This window comes from Delphinus delphis, chromosome 5 (assembly GCF_949987515.2).
Source record: "Delphinus delphis chromosome 5, mDelDel1.2, whole genome shotgun sequence".
In the NCBI taxonomy this organism is placed as follows: Eukaryota; Metazoa; Chordata; class Mammalia; order Artiodactyla; family Delphinidae; genus Delphinus; species Delphinus delphis.
Window position 1 is genome coordinate 135,268,909 of NC_082687.1, and position 25,419 is coordinate 135,294,327.

Genomic DNA, 25,419 nt, shown 5'->3' on the forward strand with positions numbered 1-25,419 from the left:
GCTCGGGAGCTGCAGGTTGTAATGACGTGGAGATGAACTGAGCTTCCGTGGGGTTGCCTACACGCAGGCCCCAGGAGCCACGGAGGTGGGGGCCCGCCAGCTCGCCATGGGTTCTGTCCCCACCCGTCACTCGGTAACTTTGTTTCTGCTGAGTTTCTCCCGTGGAAATCGGTTGCCACATAGGCAGCAGTAATGGGACACCCCCCAGACCCTTGGGCACTGGTTTTTTGGTTGAAATGTCCTGACCTGCCCATTTTCTACCTTTCTATTCACATTTTCTGGCCAAGTTTGCCCCTGACCCTGTGTGGCCTAGTGCCTGCTGGGCCCAAGGCCGGCGTCTTGGTGGCCATCCACGCCTGAGGCCTCCAGTCACCGAGCAGACCACGCTTTGCAGGCAGTGTTCAGAAGGGGCCCCGGCGGCGCTGCGTCCCTTCCCCAACAGGAACGCGGTGGCTGCGTGCTCCTGTCCGCATCTCTGCCTGGATGGACGGTGCTCAAGGAGGAAAGGCCTTGAGCTGGGACATCCCAGCCACAGCTCGCCTTACGGTGGGCCTTTGTGCTTCGGTTGGGATTTTGCTGCAGACAAATCGGTAGGTCACTAATCTGCACTGGGATCGGGGGGAGCCTCAAAGGGAAATGTCTGACCGAGTCCATCCCTCACTGGGCTCCTGGTGTGGCCGTGAGGAAAGGAGATGTGCAGGATGGGCTCACGCGACGGGGGAGGGCCTGTGAGGCTGCCTGGTCCGGCTGTGGCTTGTGTGAACCCGCTGGACACCTCGTCCAGGTCCTGCCTAGGTGCCTGCTTGCGCGCCCCTGGTGATGAGCTCACTGCTCTGATCAAGGGGACACTCGGCCTCAGATGGGACGCCTGTGTCTTTTCCTACCCCCGAGTCAAGGCTGGGGATGCGGAATCATGGAAAAGGGGTGCTGGGTGTCTGTATCAGTGTCTCATTCAGATGATAAATGGAAAAATTCCAGAAGCATCAAGGTCAGCTCCATGGACCTGCGTCTCAGGGCATGAAAACCCCCACGTTTCCACTTCCTGGGCCGGGTAAGAGATCTGTTTCCGGGACTGGCGGTTAGCGCACTGCTGTGGGATTTCTGAAGGTGGGGGGCTTGCCAGGGCCAGCGGGTGGGGATCCTTGTCTCATTCATCCAGTTCTTGTGAACAGTGGTGGGGATCATGAGGGGACCCCAAACCCCGCTACGTCCGTTTGCGTGGCGGAGTGTTTCAGTTCAGGCGTGGCCACCCAGAGCCAGCCTGGGCTGGCCCAGTGGAAATGGTAACGTCAGCCAAACAAAAACACAAGCAAAGCCACGCGCACGTTTGCATATTTCGGCTGCGCTGAAATAAACCTCCACCCGCCCAAGAATCCTTAGAGGTGTCTGTGAGGCTCTCAGGCGACCAGAACTGCGAGTGTCCGCGGCATGGGGGTAGGGGTAGGAACAAATGGGTCTGATTTCTCGTCCAGTAGACCTGGCCGGTCTGTCGCTCTCATTCAAGCCCCTTTCTCTACCATCGGCTGTGTGGTATCTGTGCGCGAGTTACTTAACTTCTCTGAGCATCAGCTGTGAGTGGGGATACTCGTACCTAATCATAGGGTTGTTATGAAGATTAGTTTGGGTGAATGCTTATAGCTCAGAAAGTTCTAGATAAGTGCCTTTGATATAAACGCAAGAGCTGGGTGAACTCAACGCATGAAGATGTGGAGACGATTCTCGGTACGTGACAGGGGCGCAGCTGGATCAGTGGAGTCTGCACCTCTGGCCGCCTTAAAGCCCATCTGGACAGAACTCTGTGAGTGTGCGCAGCTGTACCAAGCACGACCTCTGCTGTCACAGAATGTCCCGCCAGGTTGTACATACAAAGCATGCTTATTACAGAAAAACCTGCAAGCGTGCAAAAGAGAAAAGAAAGCAATTCACTAACACCCATTCTTCCACTCAGACACATTTCCATCCGGCTCGTTTTCTGCGTCTGTGTGTGTACGCGCCCATGTCTTTGTGGGTCCGCACGTAGGTGTGCGTGTATGAAGTTTCTAACAGTTACAAGGAGCAACATTCCCAGTTAGTTTATCGAGAGTTTGTGGTTCCTCCACTGGGTACTGGCCCTGCACTAGGGCTGGGATTGGAACGTGGATGTGGGTCGTGGTGGTTGCCTTCCAAGCGTTTATAGTCTCGTGGAGGAAACAGACACAAAGAGAGGCTTTCAACGTGTTTGTGGAAGTGTAGAGAGGACCTGCTGTGTATAGGATCTCAAATACCTCTCGTGATACTGCGTATGAGTCTTTTCTCGGACTGTTGTTTGACTGTGTTCCCGTGATTTGTGTCTGCTGGTTGAGTTAAATGGTTACGCTACAGTTTATTCACCCAATAGACACTGCTCCAGGCTTGCTATCCTAAGTCAATAGTGCCGAGATGACACTCAGACACAGCTTTGAATGTTTGACCAGCAGATGTGTCAGCCCAGCACCAGAGCTGAGGGCGGTGATGGGCTGACAGATCAGACCTTCCGCCGAGGGTCTGATTCTAGTGGAAGGAAGGAGCTCACAAAACCACACGGCCGGGGTCTCAGCTGGAGCTCCAGCGACATTTACCACTTCAGCTTCCGGTCTGAAAGCCAAGACCGCATCTTGATGCATGTCGAAATCATTCTGGCCAAATCTGCCCCATCATTAACTTTCAATCACTGTTAACTTTAGACAGGGCTCTGGATTCAAGTTTTTTGGTCCTTGTCAAGCTGACGGAGATGGGTCTGTTTTTAGCCCTGGTGTGATGGTGGCAGGGTGCTCCTTCACTCAGGATGGTAGAACGCCCTCCAGCACAGCTTGTGATTGTTTCCAGCCTTGTGGTTTAGCTAAATCAGCTCAGGAAGTTTACGTGTGGAACTGGGTTTGACAGGCCTGCTTTCTAACACGTCGCTCCTGCGAAGGGAGCATTCTGCTTCACGTACGTAAGGTACACTTCAGCCAGATGTTTGGGTCTCAACAGAATGGTTCCCAGCCTCGTCCTCTGGAGGAAGATACAGTGACTTCACGCTGGGGAGAGCTTGTGAATTAGATTTCAGAAATGAAGATCTTTTTTGTGTTCAGAAACCCAACCCTTCCAACATTTTCTTCTCTTCAAACAAGTTACCAATATATGCCAGTTTTCACGATGAAGGATATACATATATATCCTTCATCAATATATATATATCCTTCAATTATATATATATACATATATATATATATATGATTTTTTTTCCTCTGCTTTTAGCTAGAATTCCTTAGGCTAACCTGAAGTATTTAGAGAAGCAGGGTCATGTTTATTTATTACAGGTATATTTATATCAAATACAAATGTAGGAAGATGGTGGCTTTTCTTGGCCATGACAATGAAACCAATTTGGTTGATGAAAGTGACCTTGAATGCAACCAACATCTCTGTTGAAGTTTACTGGATGGCTCCTCTCCTGGCTAATGTTTATTATTGGGGGGAGGGGGTCGTTCAGATAACTTAAAGCCCCTGTATGGGACACCTTCCCTTCCCCGCTGCTCAGAGAACCCCGTGTGCCAGGCTTGCCCGTGGCATCCCACCCAGGCTTGGGTCCCTTCTGTGACCGTCTCAGTTAGAGGAAGGGTCCTATTTCTCTTCTGGTCCCATTGTCCAGAATTTATCTGGATTCAGATAAATTATTGGCATTTGTCATTGACTTTGGCTGAGATAGGAAGCAAAACAGAGCCTCTTGTCAGATCCCTCTCAGTTTTCCAATATCATACGTAGCCCGTCTTTGTTTGATCTGGTGTAATCAGTGTGCCAGTCACACATTTGAAATGGAAGTGGGCGGTTATCATGGAAGTCTGTTGCCCGGACCCTGTGCCTGGGAGGGTGGCTGGGGATGCCCGGGTTGGAGAGAGGCAAATCGGAGATCGGGCCACCTCTCCATGTGGACTTGCTTTGAAAATAAGGACTCTTTTAGAAATCACACGCGGGCTGTGGTTTACTCCCTAGTTTATTGGCTTGTGGCAAGTTCAGTGGGAGCTGGGCTACTCGAGCCTCGGTCAGGATCGCTGTTCGGTGTCTGTAGAGTGACTTCAGGCAGCAGGTGCAGCCTGTGTGGTCCCGTGAGGCAGAGCTGGGACTGATGGGTAGAAACTCGGGGAAACGGGTTCAGCTAAAGATGAGGAGGGGCTTTGGGAAGTGGGGAGCGTCCCATCACATGAGGCATGCAAGCTAAAAGGCCACTGGCTGGGGTGCTGCAATTATAACGGTGTATGAATGAGGCTTCGCCATCCACAGGTGAGACTTACATGGTATTAGTCTCCTCACTAAACGTTCTTCTCACAACAGGCGTGCAGATATCATCGGAGTCCCATTTTACAGATGGTGTGCCCGAGGCCCCGAGTGATGGACAACTTGCCAAGACTGCTTGGCTAGAATGGGACAGAGCCTTGTAGACCCTGAGATTTTTCTGCGACTCTTTTTCTAAGCAGAGGCAAGGGACTCACTAGAAATATGTCGCTTTGTTTGGAGGATTTATACTAAGACCACTAAGAACGTCCCGCGTTCTTTTAGGCTGTGGTGTGCTTAGAAAACACGGTGAAGACAGCTGTAGACATTTGCTTTTTAAAAACGACCAAATGTTATTTAAAAAATGCTTTTCTTAAAATACTTAGTCTCAGATGTTCAAAGCATGACTGTGATGATTTGCCTCTTCCTGGAGCTGGTCCCCCCTACATCCAGTCTGCTGGCTACATTATGCCTTCCCACCTGCCCCGAGCCAGGGTTAGGAGATATGGGACACAGTTACGAGATGTGGGACATCTCTGGTCGCAGGCGCACGAAGATTTCTCAGTAGCAGCCACTTCCAGAAAAGGTGTGAGCATCTGAGATTGCCCAGGGAAGCGGTTTCTGGGGATGTCACCAGGAGAGTCCCCTCCCAAGGGGCACAGTCTTTCAGAGGCCGCCTCGGTGACGGTGCTTGTGTGGCAGAAAGAAAGCCCCGATAAGGGCCGACGGAGGTCAGGTCACGATTCTCAAAGACATACTCAACCCCAGCCTGGGATTTGGGGCTTAGCCGGAGCCGCCATGCAAGCCTGGCTCTATTTGAAGAGAATCTCTGCCCACGAATACGGACGGATCTTGTCTGCGAGCTCCCACAGCTTTTTGGATTCACAGAAATAGCATTTGTAGGGGATGGGCTTCTGTTTTCAGCCTGGTTTTACAGAAGCTGAAGTTGTATTTGTCTTGTGGTTACTTTCCATTGACTTCCGAGTCAGACATGCTCACTTTTCCACTCATAGAAATGGTGTGAAAATCTCCCGTTTAAGTAAAAGCAGTGGGTTGATTTAAAAAAATTTCATAAGGTGCCCTCCTGATGGGGGGTGATTCTGGTGCACATGCTGAAGGGGCCCCTGAATGACCAGACATGGGTTTCTCGAGCCGTTCAGCTGCGCGACGCTGACAGGGATTCCTGGCCGTGTTTGAGTGGGGCAGGGTGGCCACCTTGACCTACAGCCCAGCCGAGACAGCGTTCGGGCTCAGGTGTTGCCAGAGAGACAGGGAGCCCGGAGTTGGGAGATGAGCCCCAGGGGGAGCAGGCCACCCCGAATTAGGGACAGCCTTCCCCAGGAGGTGACATCAAAGGGCCCTCCTGCCCACCGCCCCACCCTGGCCCCTTTCCACAGAAAGCCCACTTTCCCAAAGCCACCCTCCTCCACTTCCTCCTCCTCCCTGGGGCAGGCTGATTCCCCACACGCATGGCGTTGTTGATGGAGGGTGGGGGGAGCGACAGGGGTCCTGGTGCAGAAGGAAAGCCTCCTCCAGCTGCCCCACCTACTCCACCGTTTCTTACTCAAAGGACGATTGAAACCTTCTTTGAAAAAATGTCCTGGACTAGTGGACACGTCTAATTCCAAGCTTCCCGAGATGTCCCAGTGGGAGGGGCAGGGTCATTCCCGCCCCCTTCTGCCGTGACAGTCCAAGACTCTGGTGCAGCAACCCTGGCCTGCAGCCACGCGCGGCGGGAGGACCTACTGTGTGCCAGGCGCTAGGGAAGCAGGACAGGCAAGCCCTTGGTCCTTGCGCTCCAGGAGGGACGGACCCCACCTGCGAAGCATCAGAGGAGGCAGGATGCCACGCAGTCGGTAGCAGTGGTGAGGAGCAAACCCCCTTGATGGCATCAGGCCCTCCCGATGCCAGGCCGGTGGGCACAAAGCCCACCCTCGAGGAGCCTCCAGGGAGAAAACGGGCCAGTGCACAAGGGTGGGATACGAGGAAGAAAGTGACGCAGGTCAGAAGACACGGCATCACCGGGAAAGCCCGAGACGGGAGAGGCCCCTGAAGGGGGGGTGGTGTCACTTGGGTTGGGGAAGGCATTTCAGGGCGAGGAGTGGGGGAAAGCTGGTGCCTGGAGCTGAGTGGGGGAGTGATGGGGGGGTCTTGTCCCGCAGGTCTCCCGCAGGTGAGGGGTCTGGGCAGCGGGAGACACCGGTGGTGCTTACACCTGGGAGTGGAGGCCTCGTCATCCTCATTTGCATTGATGTGGCGTCACTGGTTGTAAAGTGAGTTCCCAAGTGACATCTCCAGGTTGTCCCTACGCTTAATGGCCCAGTGAGGCACAGAGACCAGGCGCCTCTGGAGAGGACCCCAAGGCAGGTGAAGGCCACCGAGATGAGCTTGGAATTGATTTCCTCCCTGCCCTGTGGGGGAAATGGAAAGGGCTTATTGGCCCCATAGATTGATTGGGTCCCAGACTGGTCTGTAAACCCTGAAATGGGGTGAAAAATTGTGCTTACGCGCCTATACGTTTATAGATTTCCTGAGATTCTTAGCAGGGTGCCCTTCCAGAGGAGATGTGACAGGCACTGTCCTCCTAGGTGAGGGGACGGGTATCACTGATGCCTCTGCCCTTGAGAACCAGCAGGCAAGGAGGGCTGGGGGGCAGGCCGCAGGCCTGGAGAGCGGGGATGGGGTGCTTGCCCAGGAGTCCAGGGAGGGAAGGACGGGTTGGACTGTGGTGGACCAGCGGGGGTCTCCTGCAGACACAGGGCTGCGTGCCAGGGCCCACAAGACCTTTAGAGACCCACAAAAATGTTTTAATTTCCTTTCAAATCAGAAGAAGAGAAAGTTTTAGGTCAAGGAAATGTTTTGATATATAATAGGAATATATTGGGTTTTTTTTTACACCAGTGCAGCTGGAAAATAGAAATGTTAATTTTTTTTATGGAGGAAGTGGTCCACGGAGGCCCAAATGCCTCAGGCCCCCAGAAGTCATTTTGCACCCCAGATGGCTCAGGGGAGCAGATTCTGGAAACCAGGACAGAATCCATTGTTGGTCTCTCCCGCTGGCTTTCTCAGAAGATAAATTAGTCTTTGCAGAGCTCAGATGCGCCCTGCTGGCTTCTTCCCAAGCTGGTGACTGATCCACCAATCCCCCTGCTTTCCTGACACTCCTGAGGGACAGGGCTTTGTGGGTGACTGACCTGTCTGGACTCCGTAAGGTCAGGGGGGCTTGTTCAGGGGCTGCTGTGGCCAAAATCTCAGCCTTCCCAGTTGGCTGCAGCCAAAGGCTTCACTATCCCATCACCTACGTGTCCTTTGTTCCGGGCTCCTCTATTCTGATGTGACAACATAATTTTCAAAGAGAAATTCTTGGAAGTGATGAACATGTGGCTTCCTGGCTGGAGACTGGTGGGGAGAAGGGGGAGGGCACTGGAGCCTGGGGAAGGATTTCTGTTTTAAAAACAGGATAGGCACTTTCCACCCACCTCCAGGAGATACCCCGGGCACTTTTTATGTTGAGAGAAGTGAGGCACCAGCAGCATCACAGCTTCTCCAATTACCTTTCGTCACCATAAATAGATCTGAAAAATGCCCACACTTCCAGGTAGAAACACAGAGCATCATTTTGAATAACGACGGCCAAAAGAAAAAAAAATCCTGTCATTTCATCAAAAATTTTACTTAACGGTGATTATTAAAAAGGAGGGGTGGCTGAAATTCAATCAGGTCATGAGAAATGGACAGTAAATAATATTTTTAAGACAGCCGAAGTGGAACCATCTACGAAGACCTGCCTATTAAAATATACTTTATCCCTCAAACAGATTTGATGGAAAAATGCCGTTCTCCACAGATCAGCAACGTTCCTATGTTTATTTTCTGCTGGCGGATTTCGATGTATAGGGGGCCTTTCAAAGCTTAGTTCTCGACTCCTTTTTTAAACATTGGGCTTCGTGCCTGTGAAGGCGGCTGATTGATGGAGGAGCTGAGCTCTCTCTCACTGGCTCTCCGTTTCGGGCACAGCCCATGATGGGAGCCCAGCATCTCCCGAGGGGAGCTCGGGGAGGGAGGGCGTAGGGACCCCCGGGGAGCTGGGCTGCTGTGTGGAGCCTCCCCATTCCCCCTTCTGTCTGAGGCCAGCTCTCTGTGTGCAGGGGCACCTGGGGCAGTGGGAGTGGTCCCTGACTGGAGTCAGGCAGCCCCTGGTGGAGACCCCAGCCCTGCCCGCTCCCTGCTGTCACCTCCAACAAGCTGAGCCTCAATGTCCCCATCTGGAAAATGGGCGAGTGCCTGTATCAGGGTCCTGGGGCCGCCATAACAAAGTACCACAAACTGAGCGGTTAAACAGCAGAGGTTTATTCTCCCACAGTGTAGAGAGGTCTGAAGTCCAAGGTCAGGGAGTTGGCAGTGTCAGTTCCTTCCGAGGCCGGGAGGGAGACTCCGTCCCAGGCGTCTCCCCCAGCTCCTGCGGGTTTGCTGGCCATTCTCGGGGTTCCTTGGCAGTGTTGGTTCCTTCCGAGGCCATGAGGGAGACTCCGTCCCAGGCGTCTCCCCCAGCTCCTGAGGGTTTGCTGGCCATTCTCGGGGTTCCTTGGCTGGTGGGTGCATCACCCCGATCTCTGCCTCCATCTTCACGTCGCCTTCTCCCTGTGTATCGTTTCTCCTTTTCTTCATAAGAACACTTGTCGCTGGGTTTAGGGACTACTCACGTAATCCAGAATGACCTTGAGGTCTCCAAGCATTGATCCGTCCTCAAAGGCCCTTTTCCCAAATACGGTCACATTCACAGGCTTCTGGTGGACATCCTTTTGGGGGCTGCATCCAGCCCCCCACGTCCGGGGTCTGAGGGGGCTCAGAGCTGGAGGTGGGCAGAGGGTTCTGGAAGCCTTTCCAGACAGACGTGCTTGCGGTGAACTCCTGGTGGGAGTGGGGATGTGCCCGGTGAGGGGAGGAGGACAGGCGGTGGGGGGCAAGGACGTTTAGGAACAGCGAGCTGAAGGCTGGGCGGAGGAGAGCGGGGTGAAGGTGAAGAACTACAGGTGCGAGGGGGCGGGGCCTGTTCCATGTGGGCGGCCGTCCGTCCGTCCTGCCTGACTGGCGCGTGCTGTCCACCTGTGCCTGCTCTTGTTCGTCCGTTAGGTCATTCATTCCCCAGACACTGCCAAGTGCTGCCACAAAGGCGAGGCCTGGAGACCCGGCCCCGGCTCCAGAGGCCCTGGGAGTCGGCCTGTCTGTGCGGTGGTATCAAGGCCTCATGAATAAATCAACGTTAATGCAGCATTCTGTTTGGATGAGGGCCTCGGAGGAGTGGTGAGAGACGGCCACACCACGGTCTGAAATTGGAGCCGTAAAACATCCCGTGCAAAGCCAGTGGAGGGGCTGCTGGGGTGGGAGGGGTGCTGGGGTCCCCGGGAAGCCCCGAGCCCAGCCTGGCTCCTGGGACCTGACACACTAAGGTCAAGGGAAGCCCATCAGCGTGGGGCGTCCAGCATTGAACCAGTGAGTGTGTCGGCCGTCGGGCAGCTCTGGGGTCCATGAGCCCCGGGCGCCACTGTGAGGGAGGTGGCCCCGAGCCTGCCTTACTGGGCACCTCCGGAGGCCAAAGCTTGGGACGGAGTTTGGTTCCAGGGTGAAGCATGCTTCGCCGCCCTCTGGCTCCACGCTGGCGTGTTCCACTAGGACGCACAGGGCGAAGGGCGCCTCTTCTCCCAGCCAGGCCCCCAGAGGCCTCGGGGGGGCTGCGCTCTGGAGTCACGGCAGCCTTGCTCTGTGTGCCTCCCCTGCGAAATGGGGACCAAGGGGTTCGCAGCAACCAGGGCTCCCAGGAGCCCTGGTTGAACTAACGTCTGTAAAGTGCTTAGCGCGGGGCCAGGACAGCGTAAACCCGTATGATTTTAACGCTCGTGATGATAAAGAGGTTTTCGTGGCTCAGGCACGCAAGAACATGCGCTGCTGCCCGTGTGCTGTGGACCCTGTGGGCTGGAAGGTAGTCAAAAGCCACGCCTGCTTCCCGGGGAGGCCAGGCAGCTGCGTCAGGAAGCGGCTTCAGGGGAGCACGTGTGCCTCTGCGGACGACTGCACTTCAGCTGCCAGTGTGGACGCCGTAGGGGCCAGGAGAAGCCCCCCCAGGACCCTACGCTGGGGACCGTCCATCTTTTACTGTCTTCCCTAGGGAGCAGGGGCCCTGGCCGCCAGTGGGCGGGGGAATGGGTTCAAGGCCATGGCTCCTGTGCGTTGTTCTCTTTCTTGCCTCCAACTTCCGCTTTTACTTCTTAGATCCCGGGCAGTGTCTGGTCCCCACGTGCTGGGGACACCTGGGCAGGGCCTTCCCGTCATGCGGAGGGACCCCATCATTGCTGTTGTTCCCCGATGGGCGTTTGTGATGGGACTTGGTCTCCAACACGGTGCCGGCTGGACAGCAGGCTCGAGCGCGGCCACAGGCCCAGCCATGTCTCAGGGGGCCCTCCAGGTGGGCACGTCCTGAGGTCCTCGGGGTGGGGGAAGGTGGGAGGCTTGCATAGTCGCAAACCGTTCATTTTTGTTTGCAGCTAGTTGGTCCGTCTCTCAAGCCTCTCTCTTTATTACACTATTTTATTTAAAAATAACAAGAAGTCGGGCTTCCCTGGTGGCGCGGTGGTTGAGAGTCCACCTGCCGATGCAGGGGACGCAGGTTCGTGCCCCGGTCTGGGAAGATCCCACATGCCGCGGAGCGGCTGGGCCCGTGAGCCATGGCCGCTGGGCCTGCGTGTCTGGAGCCTGTGCTCCACAACGGGAGAGGCCAGAACAGTGAGAGGCCCGCGTAGCACAAAAATAAAATAAAATAAAAATAAAAATAACAAGAAGTTACAGAAATAGTGCAGAGAGCCATGTATTCTTCACCCAGCTTCCTCCGATGACGTTACTTTATGTGCCCACTGTCAGAACCAGGGAAGTGACATCAAGCCTCTTCTGCAGGGAATCCTGCATTTGGGTTAAAGCTGGTGCTCGGGTCCAGGCTGCCCTGTCTGCCTTGTTTGGTCAACATCCTCTAAGTGCATCTACGTCATTCCCCCTGGAAGGGAGAGGAACCAGCACCCTCCCACCCCAGACCCTCACCAGAAATCCTCCTCTGCCCTCCCCAAGCCACCAAAATGCCGTCCCCGGGTTGCTTCATTGTCTTGGCCAAAGCCTCTGGAACTAGGGGCCTTGCGTCGGGTCATCTTCCTTCTGCATCTACAGAGAGCAGCGGTCTCGCCTTCCCAGGACCTCCCAGATCCTCCCAGGTCCTCCCCTGCTCCTGGAAGCAGCAGCCGCTCCCTCCTGCCTCTCCTAAGCCTGTTGGTGGGGGTGGGGGGAGGTGGCGCATCACCACCAGCGAGGCGGACTGCGGTCCAGCTCAGGACTTGCTGGGTGGCCTCTGACTTCTGTTCCTGCAGCTGGGCTGCTGCCAGGCCCCCAGGACCCAAGACAGAATGGCCAGATGAGGTCACAGCTCTGTGGGAAGAAGGGGATCCTGTTTGGGGTCGGGTGACTCAGAGCGTGGCAAGGCGTCACCGAGGTCAGCTTGCCTGTGCTCACGCTAGTTGTTGAGGAGGGAAGAGACAGTCAGTGCCCTGCCCCACCTTGGTCGAGTCAGCGGGGTGCCAGGCCCTCCACACATGTTATCACACTACATCATCACAGCCACTTGGAGACGGAGACGTGTGGCCTTTATCCTCCAGTGTTGCTGACGGGCAGGTGACACTAGAACAGGGAGGGACGCCACACGGCACTGAGGGTTCGCACGTGGGCTGGGCTGGGCCCAGTCCAAGGCTGTGCACCTTCCCCTGCAATGAGCCTCACGCTGGCGCTGGGCTGCAGGGCAGAGCAGATAGGGGATGGGGCCCAGCCCTCAAAACATCATGCTTGAGCTCACGCCTTCTGCTGGAAAATCAGATGTAATCAAATCAGCAACCTAGTCTGGAGACATCCTGGAAGGCTTCCTGGAGGAGGTGGCAGCTACGCCGGCCCAGGAGGTGGAAAGATGCAGGGCTCTGGGCCAGGGGAGAAAGGAGGATGGGCACAGAGGTGGTCAGATGAGCCTATGGTGGTGAGTAGGTAGGTCTGACCATTCATTGATTTATTTACTTAACAAGCTTCTCCCTGAGTATTTCATGGTACAGAATAGCACCTCACCTACACTGCCGCACACAGGATTTCTCATAAATATCACTAAACAACTACTGCCCGAACCACCAGCTGCAGAATGGTATTTCACAGAGAGAGCCCCTGCCGACTCTAGTCCCTACCCCCCCCCCCGAATCTAGCGCTTACTGTAACCCTATTTGTACCCACACTTTAAACGCAATCCTAACTCTATCCTTAACCCTAAACCTCACACTAACTCTAACTTTAGTCCTAACTCTAATCCTAGACCCCACCCCTCGCTCACCATGGACCCACCACGCTCATTGCATCTCTGCTTCAGCTCTGGGAGCCGGCAGCGTCGTCCCTGTGTCACAGATCAGGACGCTGAGCCCCTGAGAGGTTAAGCCTGGGAGCACACGGCTCGTACACTGTGGGGCCAGGATTCAGACGACCCTTCGGGCGCCAGGAGCATGGTCGGCCCCTTGTGAAGTCCTCCAGGCTCTGCAGAGGAGCCTGGAGCCAGGGGTGGGGGGCCCGGGCACTGAATCAGGAGGAAGGGTCTGGCAGGTGGGGGGAGCCAGGCTCTCTGCTCTGCAGAAGACTCTTCTGGTGGAACGCGTCTGGTGACGTCAACAGCTTTGACAAGTACTTTCTTGGCCCACTGGGAGTGAGAACCTCCAGGGAGGCTCCCGGAGCATGTGGGGATCCCCCCCAGCTTGGAATATCAAGGAGGGCTTCGAGGAGCAGGGGGAGAGGGTGGGTGAGGCTCCTGGGGTGGCGGCACTGAGCCAGGTGGGTTGGCAACCGTTACCAGCAGCCCTGGTGTCTGCCGGCTGGCTCTGGGATTGACCGAGGCCCGACTTTGGAGAACCAGCGCCTGCTGTGCAACTTTCTGAGCCTAAGGGATTCCCTTAGGAGTCCTCTGCAGAGGATGCATCTGGGGTGAAGGCGTCCAGTGCTGAGCCTGGCAGCCTTCCCGGGGGAGTGGGGAGTGGGCTGTCCATCCAGCTTGTGGGTCAGCAGGAAGCCCCCTCCTCTTTTGCTCGGGCTGGGGAGAACTCCACAGGGGGCGGTTCTAGAAAGAGCCATGGTCTTGGCCTCAGGCCGACCTGTCTGGTCCCAGCTCTGCTGTCTCTCAAGTGCACCTCTGGGGTGGCCACTGCCCTCCTCCCACCTCAGCTTCTAATCTGGGATGTGGGAACGACGATGCCCATTTACAGGGCTGTTGAGGGAACCAAATGATGGGAAAATGTGCATCGTTCTCTCCTGGGCCCCTGTGTGCAAGCCCTTGGGGAATAGCCCTGTGCTTCTGCAGGGGCAGGGGTCCGTGCCTCCCCTACATCGTGATTCGTAGCCATGTCTGCGTGGCGGAGGGGGGACCCTCCCTCCGTTTTTCGTCACTTGGTCCAACACCTCGCTGCCCCGGAGGGAGCAGGGCTGCTCCAGGGCCCAGGCAGGCTGCTCATTTAGGAAGGGATTTCTCAGTGGTCTTCACTGGGGGAGCGGAAGCAGACAGTTGTTGAGCGCCAACTGCATGCTTTCATCGGGGTCTAGTCTTTGTCTGCCACGTGTGCCAGCGGCACTGGCATGAAAATGGGCATCGTTCTCATGTTTTGAGGTCAGGAGGGAGAAGGACTGTGGCCAGACATGACGGCCTCGTTCATCAGAGGTGACAGGCACAGGAGTGGCCCTGCGGCCCGTAGTGACACACACACACGCACACGCACACGCACACGCACGCGCACGCGCACGCACACGCACACCTATGCACGACGTGCATGCACACCCCTGATGTGTGCAGATGGAAGAGGTGATAGGCCAACGGTTCCAAGGGTTGCAGATAGTAAAAGGTCCCCGGTGAAAACCTCCCCCGCTCCTGCCACCCCTCCCCCTCCAAAGGCCACCACGTTAAGAAGTTTCTTATATTCCCTTCCAGCGTGTCGTCATGCATCCTCAAGCGGAAGTAAATATCGATCCTTATTCCCCACCCCACTTTTTTAATTGAGGTAACATTCAAGTAACGTAAAAGCCACCATTTTAACCGTTTTGAAGTGTACAATTCAGTGGCTTTGCCTCTCCTGTTTTTAACACAAAAGTGACACTGTGCTCTTCCCCGCCCCCTCCCCGCCTCCTCTCGCTGAGCTCACCATCCTGGGGCCATTTCTGCCTTGTCCGTGGGGCATCTTTGCTCTTGGACGGCTGCACGGTGTTCCCATGGGCAGCTGTGCCCTGGTGAGTGGGCGGGGCCTGTGGGTGGATCTGCACGGTGTTTCTGGTCTCCAGCTGTTATAAACAGTATCGCGGGCCATAACTTTGGACATCCCTCAGTTCATGGGCACAAGGACATCTACAGAAGAGCTCCCTGGAGTGGAGTTGCCGGGCCACGGGGTAGATGGGCTGTGATTCTGTTGGCTGTTGGGTCCCAGGGGTCTGGAAAGAGGCTCCACTGTGAGCGAGTTCGGTTCCTGCCCCCCCTGCCTGCGGCTCTTTCCCTTGTCCTGGTCCAGCCTTTCCCTCCCTGGACTGGCATCCTTCTAAGTGCAGGTAGTGAGGACACCGGGGCCAGCCGGCGCTTGTCTGGTAGGACGTCTTCATCCTCAAGACGTGGGCCCAGGAGCAGCTCTGCTGTTGGGCGAGGAATCTGCTGAGTCCTGCGCCATCCCCCAGGGCAGAGTAGGACACTGGGCTCAGAGAGGCCAAGGGACATGGTGACACGAGGCGGGTCTCAGGCTCTGACAGTGGGTACGTAAGGCAGGGAGGTGCCCGCGGGCCTCACACCGGGCCAGCCAGCAAGCTGCCAACCCCAGACGTGCCCTGACTGGGCCAAGGCTGCAGCCTCTTCTCCAGGAGGGACTTTGCGCAGCAGGGCGGTCACCCGACGTCCACCAATTGTAGATCAGCCTCCTTGCCCAATGCAGGGTGGGCAGATGCAGGTCTCTCATGAAGCCGGTCCAGTTCCCAATTCACTGTGAACATTTGCGTGATTTCTCTTTTCAGGCAACGATACGAAAATCTCCCCTCCTGGGTTTTGGTCATCGGCCCGTTCCCCTGGGATGGTGCTTTACAGTTTTCTTTTCTTTTTTTTTTGTAAATAACTTTTATATTTAAAAATAGGAATCTAGTGAAGTGGTTACCTGATTATGACCGGGTGTGAGTCTTCTTTATTTAGTCTTTTCTTTTCAGTTATATGTATACATGTATCTATTCTTTTTCAAATGCTTTTCCCATTTAGTTGTTACATAATATTGAGCAGAGTCCCCTGTGCTCTACAGTAGGTCCTTGTTGGTTATCCATTTTAAATATAGCAGTGCGTACATGTCAGTCCCAAACTCCCTAACTATCCCTCCCTCCCGCCCTTCCCCCGGTAACCATAAGTTCGTTTTCTAAATCTGTGAGTTTGTTTCTGTTTTGTAAATAAGTTCACTTGTATAATTTCTTTTAGATTCCGCATATAAGCAATATCATACGATATTTCTCTTTCTCTGTCTGACTTACTTCACTCAGTATGACTATCTCTAGGTCCATCCATGTTGCTACAAATGGCATAATTTCATTCTTTTTCATGGCTGAGTAGTATTCCATTGTATACATGTACCACATCTTTATCCATTCCTCTGCTGATGGACATTTAGGTTGCTTCCATTGCCTTGGCTACTGTAAACGAACGCTTTACAGTTTTTACAGTCCTTCGATATCTGTCCGTTCTCCGATGCACCGTCACCTTCAACGAGGTTAGGGTGGATAGAGCAGGGGCTTTTGTTCCCATTTTTTAGATGAGTAAACTGAGACTCAAGGGAACAGAGAATCTGCCCAACCGGTGGGGCATGACCAGCAGTGGGACAGATGAAACAAGCCGGGGCCTTCTTTATCGTGAGGGTCCCCCTGCTGGGGCCCAGGAAGACCCCCATGGCCTCTCTGAGACTCTCATCTTCTTTGGAACAGGGTGTAAGATGCCATGGCTGGATCAGGCCTCCACAAAGGCTCCCCTGGGGGTGGGGGGTATGCCTTTAGCTTACAGTTCGGTACAGAAAGCATCCCTTTGTGTGTGGGTGTGATCCACAGTCCCCCCATCATATCATACGTACAGATCCCCACGTGTGGTTGGCCTCCCACACTTTCTATACGTGAACACATCTTTACAGAGAGTGAAAAACATACCTACACCTGGGCAGTGCTCTTCCGAGCGTCCCGGCAGCGCATGTGCAGAGGCAACGTCATTACCGATGGGCCCTGGGTCCTTGGCCACTTTCTTCTCTGTGGATCTGCGTGCCTGGCATGTTGAGAGAGTAAACTGTTTGCTGAATGAATACTCGAAGTCACCATAAAAAAATCTTATTTTCTGTCTTCTTTTTTGATCTCTGTTTTCTCTTCCTAATGTTTGATTCCTGATTTGTTGTACTTGTTCCCACATCCAAGGCCCACCACGTATTGATACAAGTTGTTATGATCTCGGGGTCATTGTTTTATCTCTGTTCCTCAGTTTGTTCATCTGTGTAATGGAATAGTTGGTGCATGTAAGGTGTGGAGTGGGTGGTGTATAAGCATTTGCTGTCATCACTGGAGGTTTCGGTGAAAGACCCTGACCTCCTTCCCACCCTCAGCATCTCTCCTATAGGGGGCAGTGCATCACAAGTACAGAGAGTCAGGAGTGGGCTTCTGCCAGAGGACGTATCTACCAGGTGACCCTGGGCTGGATACTTCCCCTTTCTGGCCTCAGTCCTCAGGTGGGCTCCTAAACCCACAAGATGGTTCCAAGATGATGGAATGTCATACACATTCCAGAGTCAACTTCCACACCTGGGCAAGTGGACAGGTGGCATGGGCGTGGGGAAAGGCCACACCAGGAGATGGTCTTGGCTTTTTGGAGCCAGTTTTCAACTGATTAATTCACTCAACAGCGGGAGGGAGATAGTGCAGAGGGGCAGAGAAGTGCTCTACATACAGATATCAGCATATGCAAAGGCCCTGGGGTGACTGAAAGTCATGGCAGTGAGTGCATGCCTGAGGGTAGAGTGTGTTTCCTGCCAGGTCAGCAGCGTGCGAATGGAGAAGACAGGGCCCTCCTGAGTGATATGAGGAGACCCAGCTTCTCATGTCGGTGAGCAGATGGGGATCCAGGCCTGGGGAGGTGAGGGCCTGCCAGTGCAACCTCTCAAATATTAAAGCACAGATTCTGAGTCAGCAGGTGTGGGGTGGGGCCTCACCCAGATTCTGCACTTCTAGGATCTCCTGGGGAGCAAGTGTGGCTGGTGCAGACCCCACCGTGAGTAGCGAGGCCCCAGCCTAGTCCACCCCGTGGCTGGCTCTGTCTGCTTGGCCTGGAGGACATCAGGGATGCAGGGGGGCCTCCTGGGGCCTCACGGGCCAACTCAAAGTTGTCCCTTTTTCTGACGGAAGTTGATTGCAGAGTTCACAATTAGCCCTGAGTTCTTGCTGCCCTCCCTCTCTCTCTCTTTTTTTTTTGCAACGTGCTGATTGATTGACAACAGAATTGAGCCTGAGTGTTTGTTATTGTTTTCTGATTATTCTTGACCTCTTGGAAGGCCCACAAGTGTAAGGAGGCTTGAAAGGCTGTTCCTATTGGCTGTTCAGAGGCTCAGGGCCCGAAGCTGGAGGTGACCTGGATGTTTCTCATTCTGAGATGGGCACGTCTTGGGTGGCAGCGCTGAGTGCTCCTAATGGCAAACTTGGTGAAGATGAAGCTTGGTGAAACCCATGCCAGTGCCGGGGTTAGACCAGCTCACAGCTCAGCGCTCTGCCCCTCAAAGAGCCAGTGCCTTGAGCCATCACCCCTTGCTGACTCCGACCCAGATGGGTACCGACCGAGAGGAAGAGGCTCCAGCAGCTTTCCATCAGTGGTGATGTTCTTGTAAATCCAACCCCAGGATTCCGGAAATAACTGACCTGGAAACGTGCCGGGGGCCGCTCAGGGGGCGGGGCCTTAGCCCCAGCATCTGTGTTGTGATTTCTGGTATAAGCTCGTGTGCATAGACATCACCCTTCCAGCAGCCTCATGAGGTCCTACGTGAATCAGCTCCATGTCACAGATGAGGAAACCGGGGCTCAGAGGGTTTAACTGACTGGTCAGGGTGGTCCAGCTGCACTGCCCCCTCCTCATTTTATTCTCATGCATCTGAGAAGCGGTGGCAGGAGCGCCAGCGAGACCTGATGGAGAAAATATAAACGGCACAGTGGATGCTGTTTCCAGGTGGGACTGGCCTCCATCAGCCCTGGGCACCGAGACTCCCCCACACCAGCCTGCCCTCAGAGCAAGAGACCCCTTCATGACACATCACCGTCCTCGGCTGGTGGGCGGGGCTTCCTCCACCTACTGGGCTGTTACCGTAAGCCCCTTTCAGGCGCTTTGAGACACAGGCCCGGCGCCCTGTTGCAAGGTGAATATAAGAGGCTCACCGGACAGAAGAGAGACGAGCACATCGAATGACTCACTGCTGGGTTTGGAATTGAACTGTGGAGTGGGGGCCGGAGACACGCTGGTGGTGATGGAGCTGGGGGTCTCTCCATGAGCTGATCATGGACGCCAGGGTTTCCTTTCCTTCTTAGAGAGAGAGCCCTTGGCCACCCACAGTGAGGGAGCAGGCTGGCACGGGCCCTGGATTAATGGGAGGGGCAGTGGGTGCGTGGCTGGGCTCTGGACCGGGATCTCTGGGGACCAGCGTCTGTGCCCACTGAGCCCCTTTCTCTCTCTGAACCTCACTCTCTCCACTTCTAGAGTGAGGCACTGGAGGAAACTGTCCCAGGCTCCCGTGGGCTCTGGTGTTTAATCTGATGCCCATGTGGGCCTCCTTCCAGCCGCTGACTTGACCTGCCCTCCTTGCTTCCCTGACTAGGGATACAGGGCTCAGCAGGCTTGGTAGAACTGGGCGTCCAGTAGACACGCTCTCTCCAGGGCATGGGGAGGGCTGGAGGGGCACTGAACTTGGGAACATCAGAGGAGCAGGAAGCTGCCTGGGGACCAGCTACGTTGCTCACGGGGTCCCTTGCGTCGTGAAAACCTAGGGCCCCTGTTCAAGCTTTTTAAGAATTTCAAGACGTGACAGCAGAGAATTAAACCAAGCGCAGGGCCTCCTGAGCGCGGGCCCGAACATCTGCACAGGTTGGTGCCTGCCCACCGGCCCGGCTGCCAGGGACACTCTCCCCAGGTAAGGGGGTTGGGGGATCTCACGCCCACCAGGCTTCCTGAGCTTCCTGCCCTGAGGGTCGGGCTGGGCACTGCTGTGAGCGAGCCTCAGGGCTCAAGAACAGGGCGTGCTCTGCACCCTCGGGTGGTGTCTGCTGGGGTCAGAGGAGGGGTGGTCCAGGCAGACGGGCTCTGGAGGGAACCCAGACATCGGGGTAGTGGGGTCGGCTGTGGCTTGGCCTGAAGGACAGATTCTGGTTCCTCTCGTCATCAGCTTCTGTCCGGAGATATTCATTCCTTTACTCATTCATTCACTCACTCAACAAACCGTGGTGAACTTTTGCTCTGAGCTAAGCTCCGGGAATTTCGGGGGGATCAAAGGGGCACTAACCCTAGCCTCTGCCTTCACAGGGTTTCTGGCCCAGCGGCCTCAGGAACAGGCAGGTTTGGGGAAAGTCCAGAGAGGTTGGCTCCTCCGGGGTCACGGCTTGGTCTCTCGGGGCGGAGGGCTGCCGGCTGGACCTTGGTGAGGGCGCAGCCGGGGGCGTCTCTGCGTCCCACGCTGGGAAGGCGGACATCACGGAGAAGCCGGGGGATGGAAACAGAGCCAATGAAAGCCCTGGATTGGCCACAAGAGGCCCTGGTTCTGTCGTGTACGATGTCAGATGAGCGAGTTGTCAGCTCTGTGACTCGGTTTCCTCATCAGTAAAATGGGAACAATAGCAGCGACCCCTCCCTGGGGGGCCGAGTGAGGATCCGATGATAAACGTGCTGAGCTGGCGCAGCGTAAGCCCCCAGCACCCCCAGCATGAGCCTGTCCCCCCCCCAGGGCCCAGAGGACTGGAAGGCAGAAAGCAGGACACGGGGGTGATGCGGGATAGTGTGGTGATAGTGGTGCTGTGGCCTGTCCTCCCGCGGGCAGGGGCAGCTCACAATCCTTGTCTTCTCCTTGGATTTCCTACCGTCCTGAGACCCCAGTGGGCTCAGGCGGCCCCTCGGGCGGGGAGGAGACCCTTGGCAATGGCCCGAACACAGAAGCCCCAACTCACATTCCGGATTTTTCTCCCGCCCAGATCAAAGCGCCCCAGAGCTGCAGTAACACACCAGCTGCTGGAAAAATAGCTCCTGGGATATTTCATTTCCAAACCCACTAGCTGAGGGCCCCAGAAGGCATGTCATACATTTTAGATCTTTGAAATGACGTTGAATAGACGTCTCTTTGAAACGACGTTGAATAGACGGAACGTGGGTTTAGCCTGGCAGTTGAGCTCTGAAGTCCCATGGTTTCCGCGTCCAGGAAGCAGGCATCCCGCTCGTCTGCCTCCTGGATGAGTCAGTTTTGGTGCAGTACTTAAGCTTTCTCTGCTGTAGTTGCTTCATCTGTCAAATGGGGACCATAACACGGTGGCCCCCTAGGATTGCCGGGGGTAGAGTTGATGTGGGTGAACCGCGTGCCCTGGTGCCCACACGTCGGTGACAAAGCTGGCATGGGCGAGTGTTAACAAGGTGTGTGTGGGTCCCTTCCCAGGTGCTGCTGACAACTTTATCCCCATCCTCCCAGGGGATGCTGGGTATTATTTCCTCATTGTAGATCCAGAAACCGAGGTGCCTGGAGCTTGAAGGTTCTGCCCCCAAAGCAGAGGGGTCCTTCCCGCTGCCAACAGAGTCAGGGGTGCCGGCTGCGGCTGCCCTGCTCTCTCCATCCCCCAGGCTAACCAGCTGGGCAGCTCCTTGCGTCAGCCCCGAGCAGGCACGACTCGGGTCCTGGTCTCCGGACCCAAGACTCCTCAGGCTTAGCAGGTCAGGGTGGTGCTAGGAGAGCAAGTCCGTCCCCCTGCACGAAGAGGGATGGTGCCCTCTTGACAGAAGAGGGTGGCTTGTGAATGGATGCCCAGGGCATCGCCTCTGCCTGTCCTCGTTGCCTTATTTATCGTCACTTTGGGAAATGCCACCTCCTGTTTCTTCCCGTGAGCGGTTTGAGTGCTCATGATACAGCAGGCGCTATGCCCAGTGCTGGGGCATAAAACAAGACACAGTCCCCTCCCTAAAGGGCTCATTACCCAGTGTTGGTAACAGACCCCGTGAGCTGTGCTGGGGCAGCGGGAAGCGCAGGGTCTGAAGGATTTTGGAGGGGACATTGAATCCAGGGGAGGGGCCTGGGGGACTTCCTGGAGGCGGTGTCAATTGGCCTGAGACCTGAAAGCTGAGTAGCATTTAACCAAGGCATTAGAGGTGGTGGGGGGAAGAGGGTCTCAAGATGAGAAACAGCTTGTGCAAAGGCCAGGAATGGCTGGAGCTTAGGATGAAGGGGGTGGGCATGAGTGGGGAATGTCACCCAGAAGGGAGTGGGAGGGGGAACCCCTTGGTGATCGTCCACAGTGGCAGAACTAGTCCACACGGGCAGAATTTACCGGGAGACTGGGCTCAGCCCACGCAGGGGCCCGGGCACCACGGTAGGGGCTGAGCCCCCCACCCCTCCAGGCGTGCGAGCAGAGCCCAGATGGCAGGTGCTCGAGAAGGCTGCGGGGGTGAGGATTTCACCCTGGATGGGGCCGGATTAAACAGACTTTGAGGTCCCTTCCAGCTGTCATACTCCCGCTTCTTGAAATCCCCTCTGGGAACAGCAAGAGTATAAAATATAAATCAATAGGTTAAAAATACGCTTGTCTCCTGCGCGTCCAGGGCCTGTCATTCTGCTGCCTTCCCCCAATCTTCAGAGGATTCCTGCTTGACTAGGGCAGCCCGAGAGCACGGCAGGAGAAAATAGCTTTGTTCCCCAGCAAGGCAGGCTGATCGCGCCTCCAGTGACGAGACCTCTGGTTCTTTTTTTTTTTTTTTTTTTTTTAATCATCGCTGCCTCTAAAACGCACACTGGCCTGTTTCACTTGACATCCCTTCCTTATATCTTCCCTGCTTTAATCACCAGGGAAAGAAAGACCAGCTAAACTGCTGCAGCGGCTTCGCCCCCAAAGACGGAGAGCAGAGAAAGTCCTGCTCGTGAGAAGGAACCAAACTTGGGGATGGCCAGTGTGGTGACCCTAAATTATCCAGGCCAGTGGCACTGCTGGGACCCAGGGGCTGTTCCCACTTTACCTCCCGGGGTTCCCATGGCAACGGGAATGCTGGGAGCAGCTAATAGGGTCTGGCAGTGAGTGAAATGAAATGTGATGTCCAGGAAAATGCAGTGGCTCGTGAAGTCATGGGGGAGGGGGCTCTTTTGCTGCCCGGCAGGTGAATGAAGCCTCGTTTCCTTGTGATCGTTACGTTTTTGAGGGGAGGGTTTTGGGGTGCTCTTACACACGTTAATTTTCATTTTTATAAAGAGTTGCATTTCCTGCACAGGTATGAAATGAAGATGTCTTGTTAAGTAGGGCCCAGTGTGTGTGGTGAATAGTTCAGCACCAGTAAAAAGTGTGTGTGCCGTCGATGATTTATGGGCCCCTCCAGCCGTCCCAGCTGTCCTCGCCCACCTTCCCAGCCCGCCGTCGCTGGCTCTGTCATCAGCCGCCTCTCCGGGGAACGTAATGACACCATGTACTTCCGGGGATGCCCTTGTCTTGCGTGCTGGCCAGCTTCTGGTCATTCTCGAAGGCGCTGGTGGGGACTCAGCCCCTCTTTGGAAGCCTTGCCCCATGTGTTCTGTGCCCACCAGGACCACCACCTCTGCATCCCTTGGACCACAGTTTGAGGCCGTCCAGGCCCGAGCTGGAGTGATTCCTGCCGAGTGGCAGCTACTGGGTGGACCTCACAGGATGGGGATGTTCCCCAAATCATTCTGCGGAGCAGAAACCAGCGCCGGGTCTGAGTGCTCTGGGGCAAGGTGGCCGGGACTCCGGGGTCAACTAGAGAGGCCCGGGCAGCTGACACTGGAGACACCCCAGATCCTGGGTGGGGGAAGTGTTATATTATATCTCCCGTTCAGAACCTTGAAATCCACTGATTTCTGCATTTGTCTTTGTTGCCGCCACAGGTGATCTTAATCCTGACGAAGTATTACCATGCAGACATGGGGAAGGTTCTGGAAAGTTCTCTGTGGCGGTAAGTCAGCCCGAGGGTGGGCCTTTTCTCCTCCCATACCTGCGCGTCTCCCAGGCCGGGGTCTGAGATCCGAAGGCCCGGCTGGAGCAGCCCCCATTGGCTGGCGGCCTCTCGACTTTTCTTTGGCTAGAAAACGCATACAGAAGTTGAAACTATTAAAGTGTTTCGTCAGTGACACAGACAGGGCTGGAGAACAGACAGCCATTCAGAAGGCTTCTTTGCTTTCTTTCCTTTCTGTCTGTGTTCTCCTCCCCTTGCTGTTTTTCCTCCCCCGGGGGAAGGGGGTTTGCATTGTGAATTCAGGTCACTGCGCAGTCTCCTCTGCTTCTGCTCTGAGCTTCCGACACGGCTCCTGGAGTCCCCCAAACACACCGATTATCCTCACCGTCCGGGTGTCTTTCTTTCTTCCTGGCTCAGCCCAGAGAGCTTGGTAAATAAATAACGCCCCTGGCCAACGACGGGTACTATCTCTTTATATGTGAAATGTGAATTCAGCCCCAGAATTAGGCAGCCTCTTTGATGTTTTAAATGAGGTGGGAGAGAAGGAGGCCTTGAGAAGTCGTTTTGGTTATGATTATCTTTGTATTTACGTCTGCTCACCCAGGAAGGGGAAGGAAGTTTCCCAGCATCTTGGGCTGTGGTTTCAAAGCTTCTCTCGGGCAAGGATGCTGTGTCCGCCGGGCCCCGTGCGCCATTCCCATGTTGTCTGGGTGTTGAACCGTGTTGCTTTCCAAGATGTGTTTCTTGACTAATAATTAATTGGTTTTTAAATTTGAAATCCATTAAAAACGCCGAAAGCTGCGGATCAGGACTCCTGATTTATGTGCAACCACCTTGAGTTGATTTATTTTTGACTTTTGGCTTTACTTTTAGTGAAGGCGCGCCATGATTCATTGTTGGTTCTTACTGAGGGAATTCCGTAATGCTTTGGCCAGTTGCCGAAATGACCCTTGAGTTGGGTGCTTTCTTTGCTAGATGAGGAACAGTGTTGCCCTGGACCAGCCGGCTTGGTCGCCCCTGGACCAGCCGGCTTGGTCGCCCTGGTGCTGATGTGGGGTCTGGGGAGCCGTGTGTTTTCCTTCCCTTTTCCAACAGAAGCACCTTTCCTAGCCTGCCCCTCTCAGCTGTGGATTTGCCTCCCAAACTCACCAGCCTGCTTTCCAGTTCCATCGCCGGCCTCAGGACAAGCAGTCTGCGACAGATGTTTTCCTGCTGCGACCCCCGACTTCTTTATGTGTTGGTACTATTCTGATCTCGTGCCTTGAAGCAACTCGCCCACCAAGGAGGTTGCTTTCAGAAATGCCCCTCCAGGGTCCAATGAGGCCATTCGTTGTTTGGGAGGAGAGCGGGAAGTGGTGAGAGCATTAAAGTTCCAGTGACATCTCATCGGCTGCCCTTTGAAGATGCACATTTGAGGATTGGTTTCAGGGCCAGTCTCCTTGGGAAGGGCCGGCCCCTGGAGGGCTCCCTCCTGCCAGGTGGATGGTCCAAGGACAGGTCCCCTTGGCTGCAAAGTGGAGAGAGGCACTTGTCTTCTCTTCCTCCAAGCGGAATTCCTCGACTAACGAACGCATTCCCCAACTCCTGCCTGTCTGTCAGCCCAGATCTTCATGAACGTTCGCTAATCCACCCTGAGTGTGGGTACCAGCTTCCCTCTGCTCTCACAGCATCTCAGCACCGCTGGGGACGGAGAAAGTGAGGTTATCGGAAATGTTGCTTCGGGTAGTCAAGGGGCCTTCCTGGTGTAACGTGTGCTCATTCAGACAGAGTTGCTGGGTGTAGTTAAAATTTGCTGCGAGGCCTAGTCGGGGTAGCATGGCGGGTGGAACAGACCTTGGCCAGCCCCACAGCATGGGGACCAGGCCTCC

At 55.2% G+C, this 25,419-nt stretch overlaps 1 protein-coding gene across 1 annotated transcript in view; it reads left to right on the top strand.

The window, feature by feature from the left end:
* The window catches only part of SORCS2 (sortilin related VPS10 domain containing receptor 2), a 476,773-nt gene that overhangs the window by 157,727 nt on the left and 293,627 nt on the right, over positions 1 to 25,419 (top strand). The window contains exon 2 of the mRNA XM_060011880.1: positions 23,484 to 23,551. Within this exon, the coding sequence (XP_059867863.1) occupies positions 23,484 to 23,551 (68 nt within the window). The remainder of the gene's footprint in view (positions 1 to 23,483; positions 23,552 to 25,419) is intronic.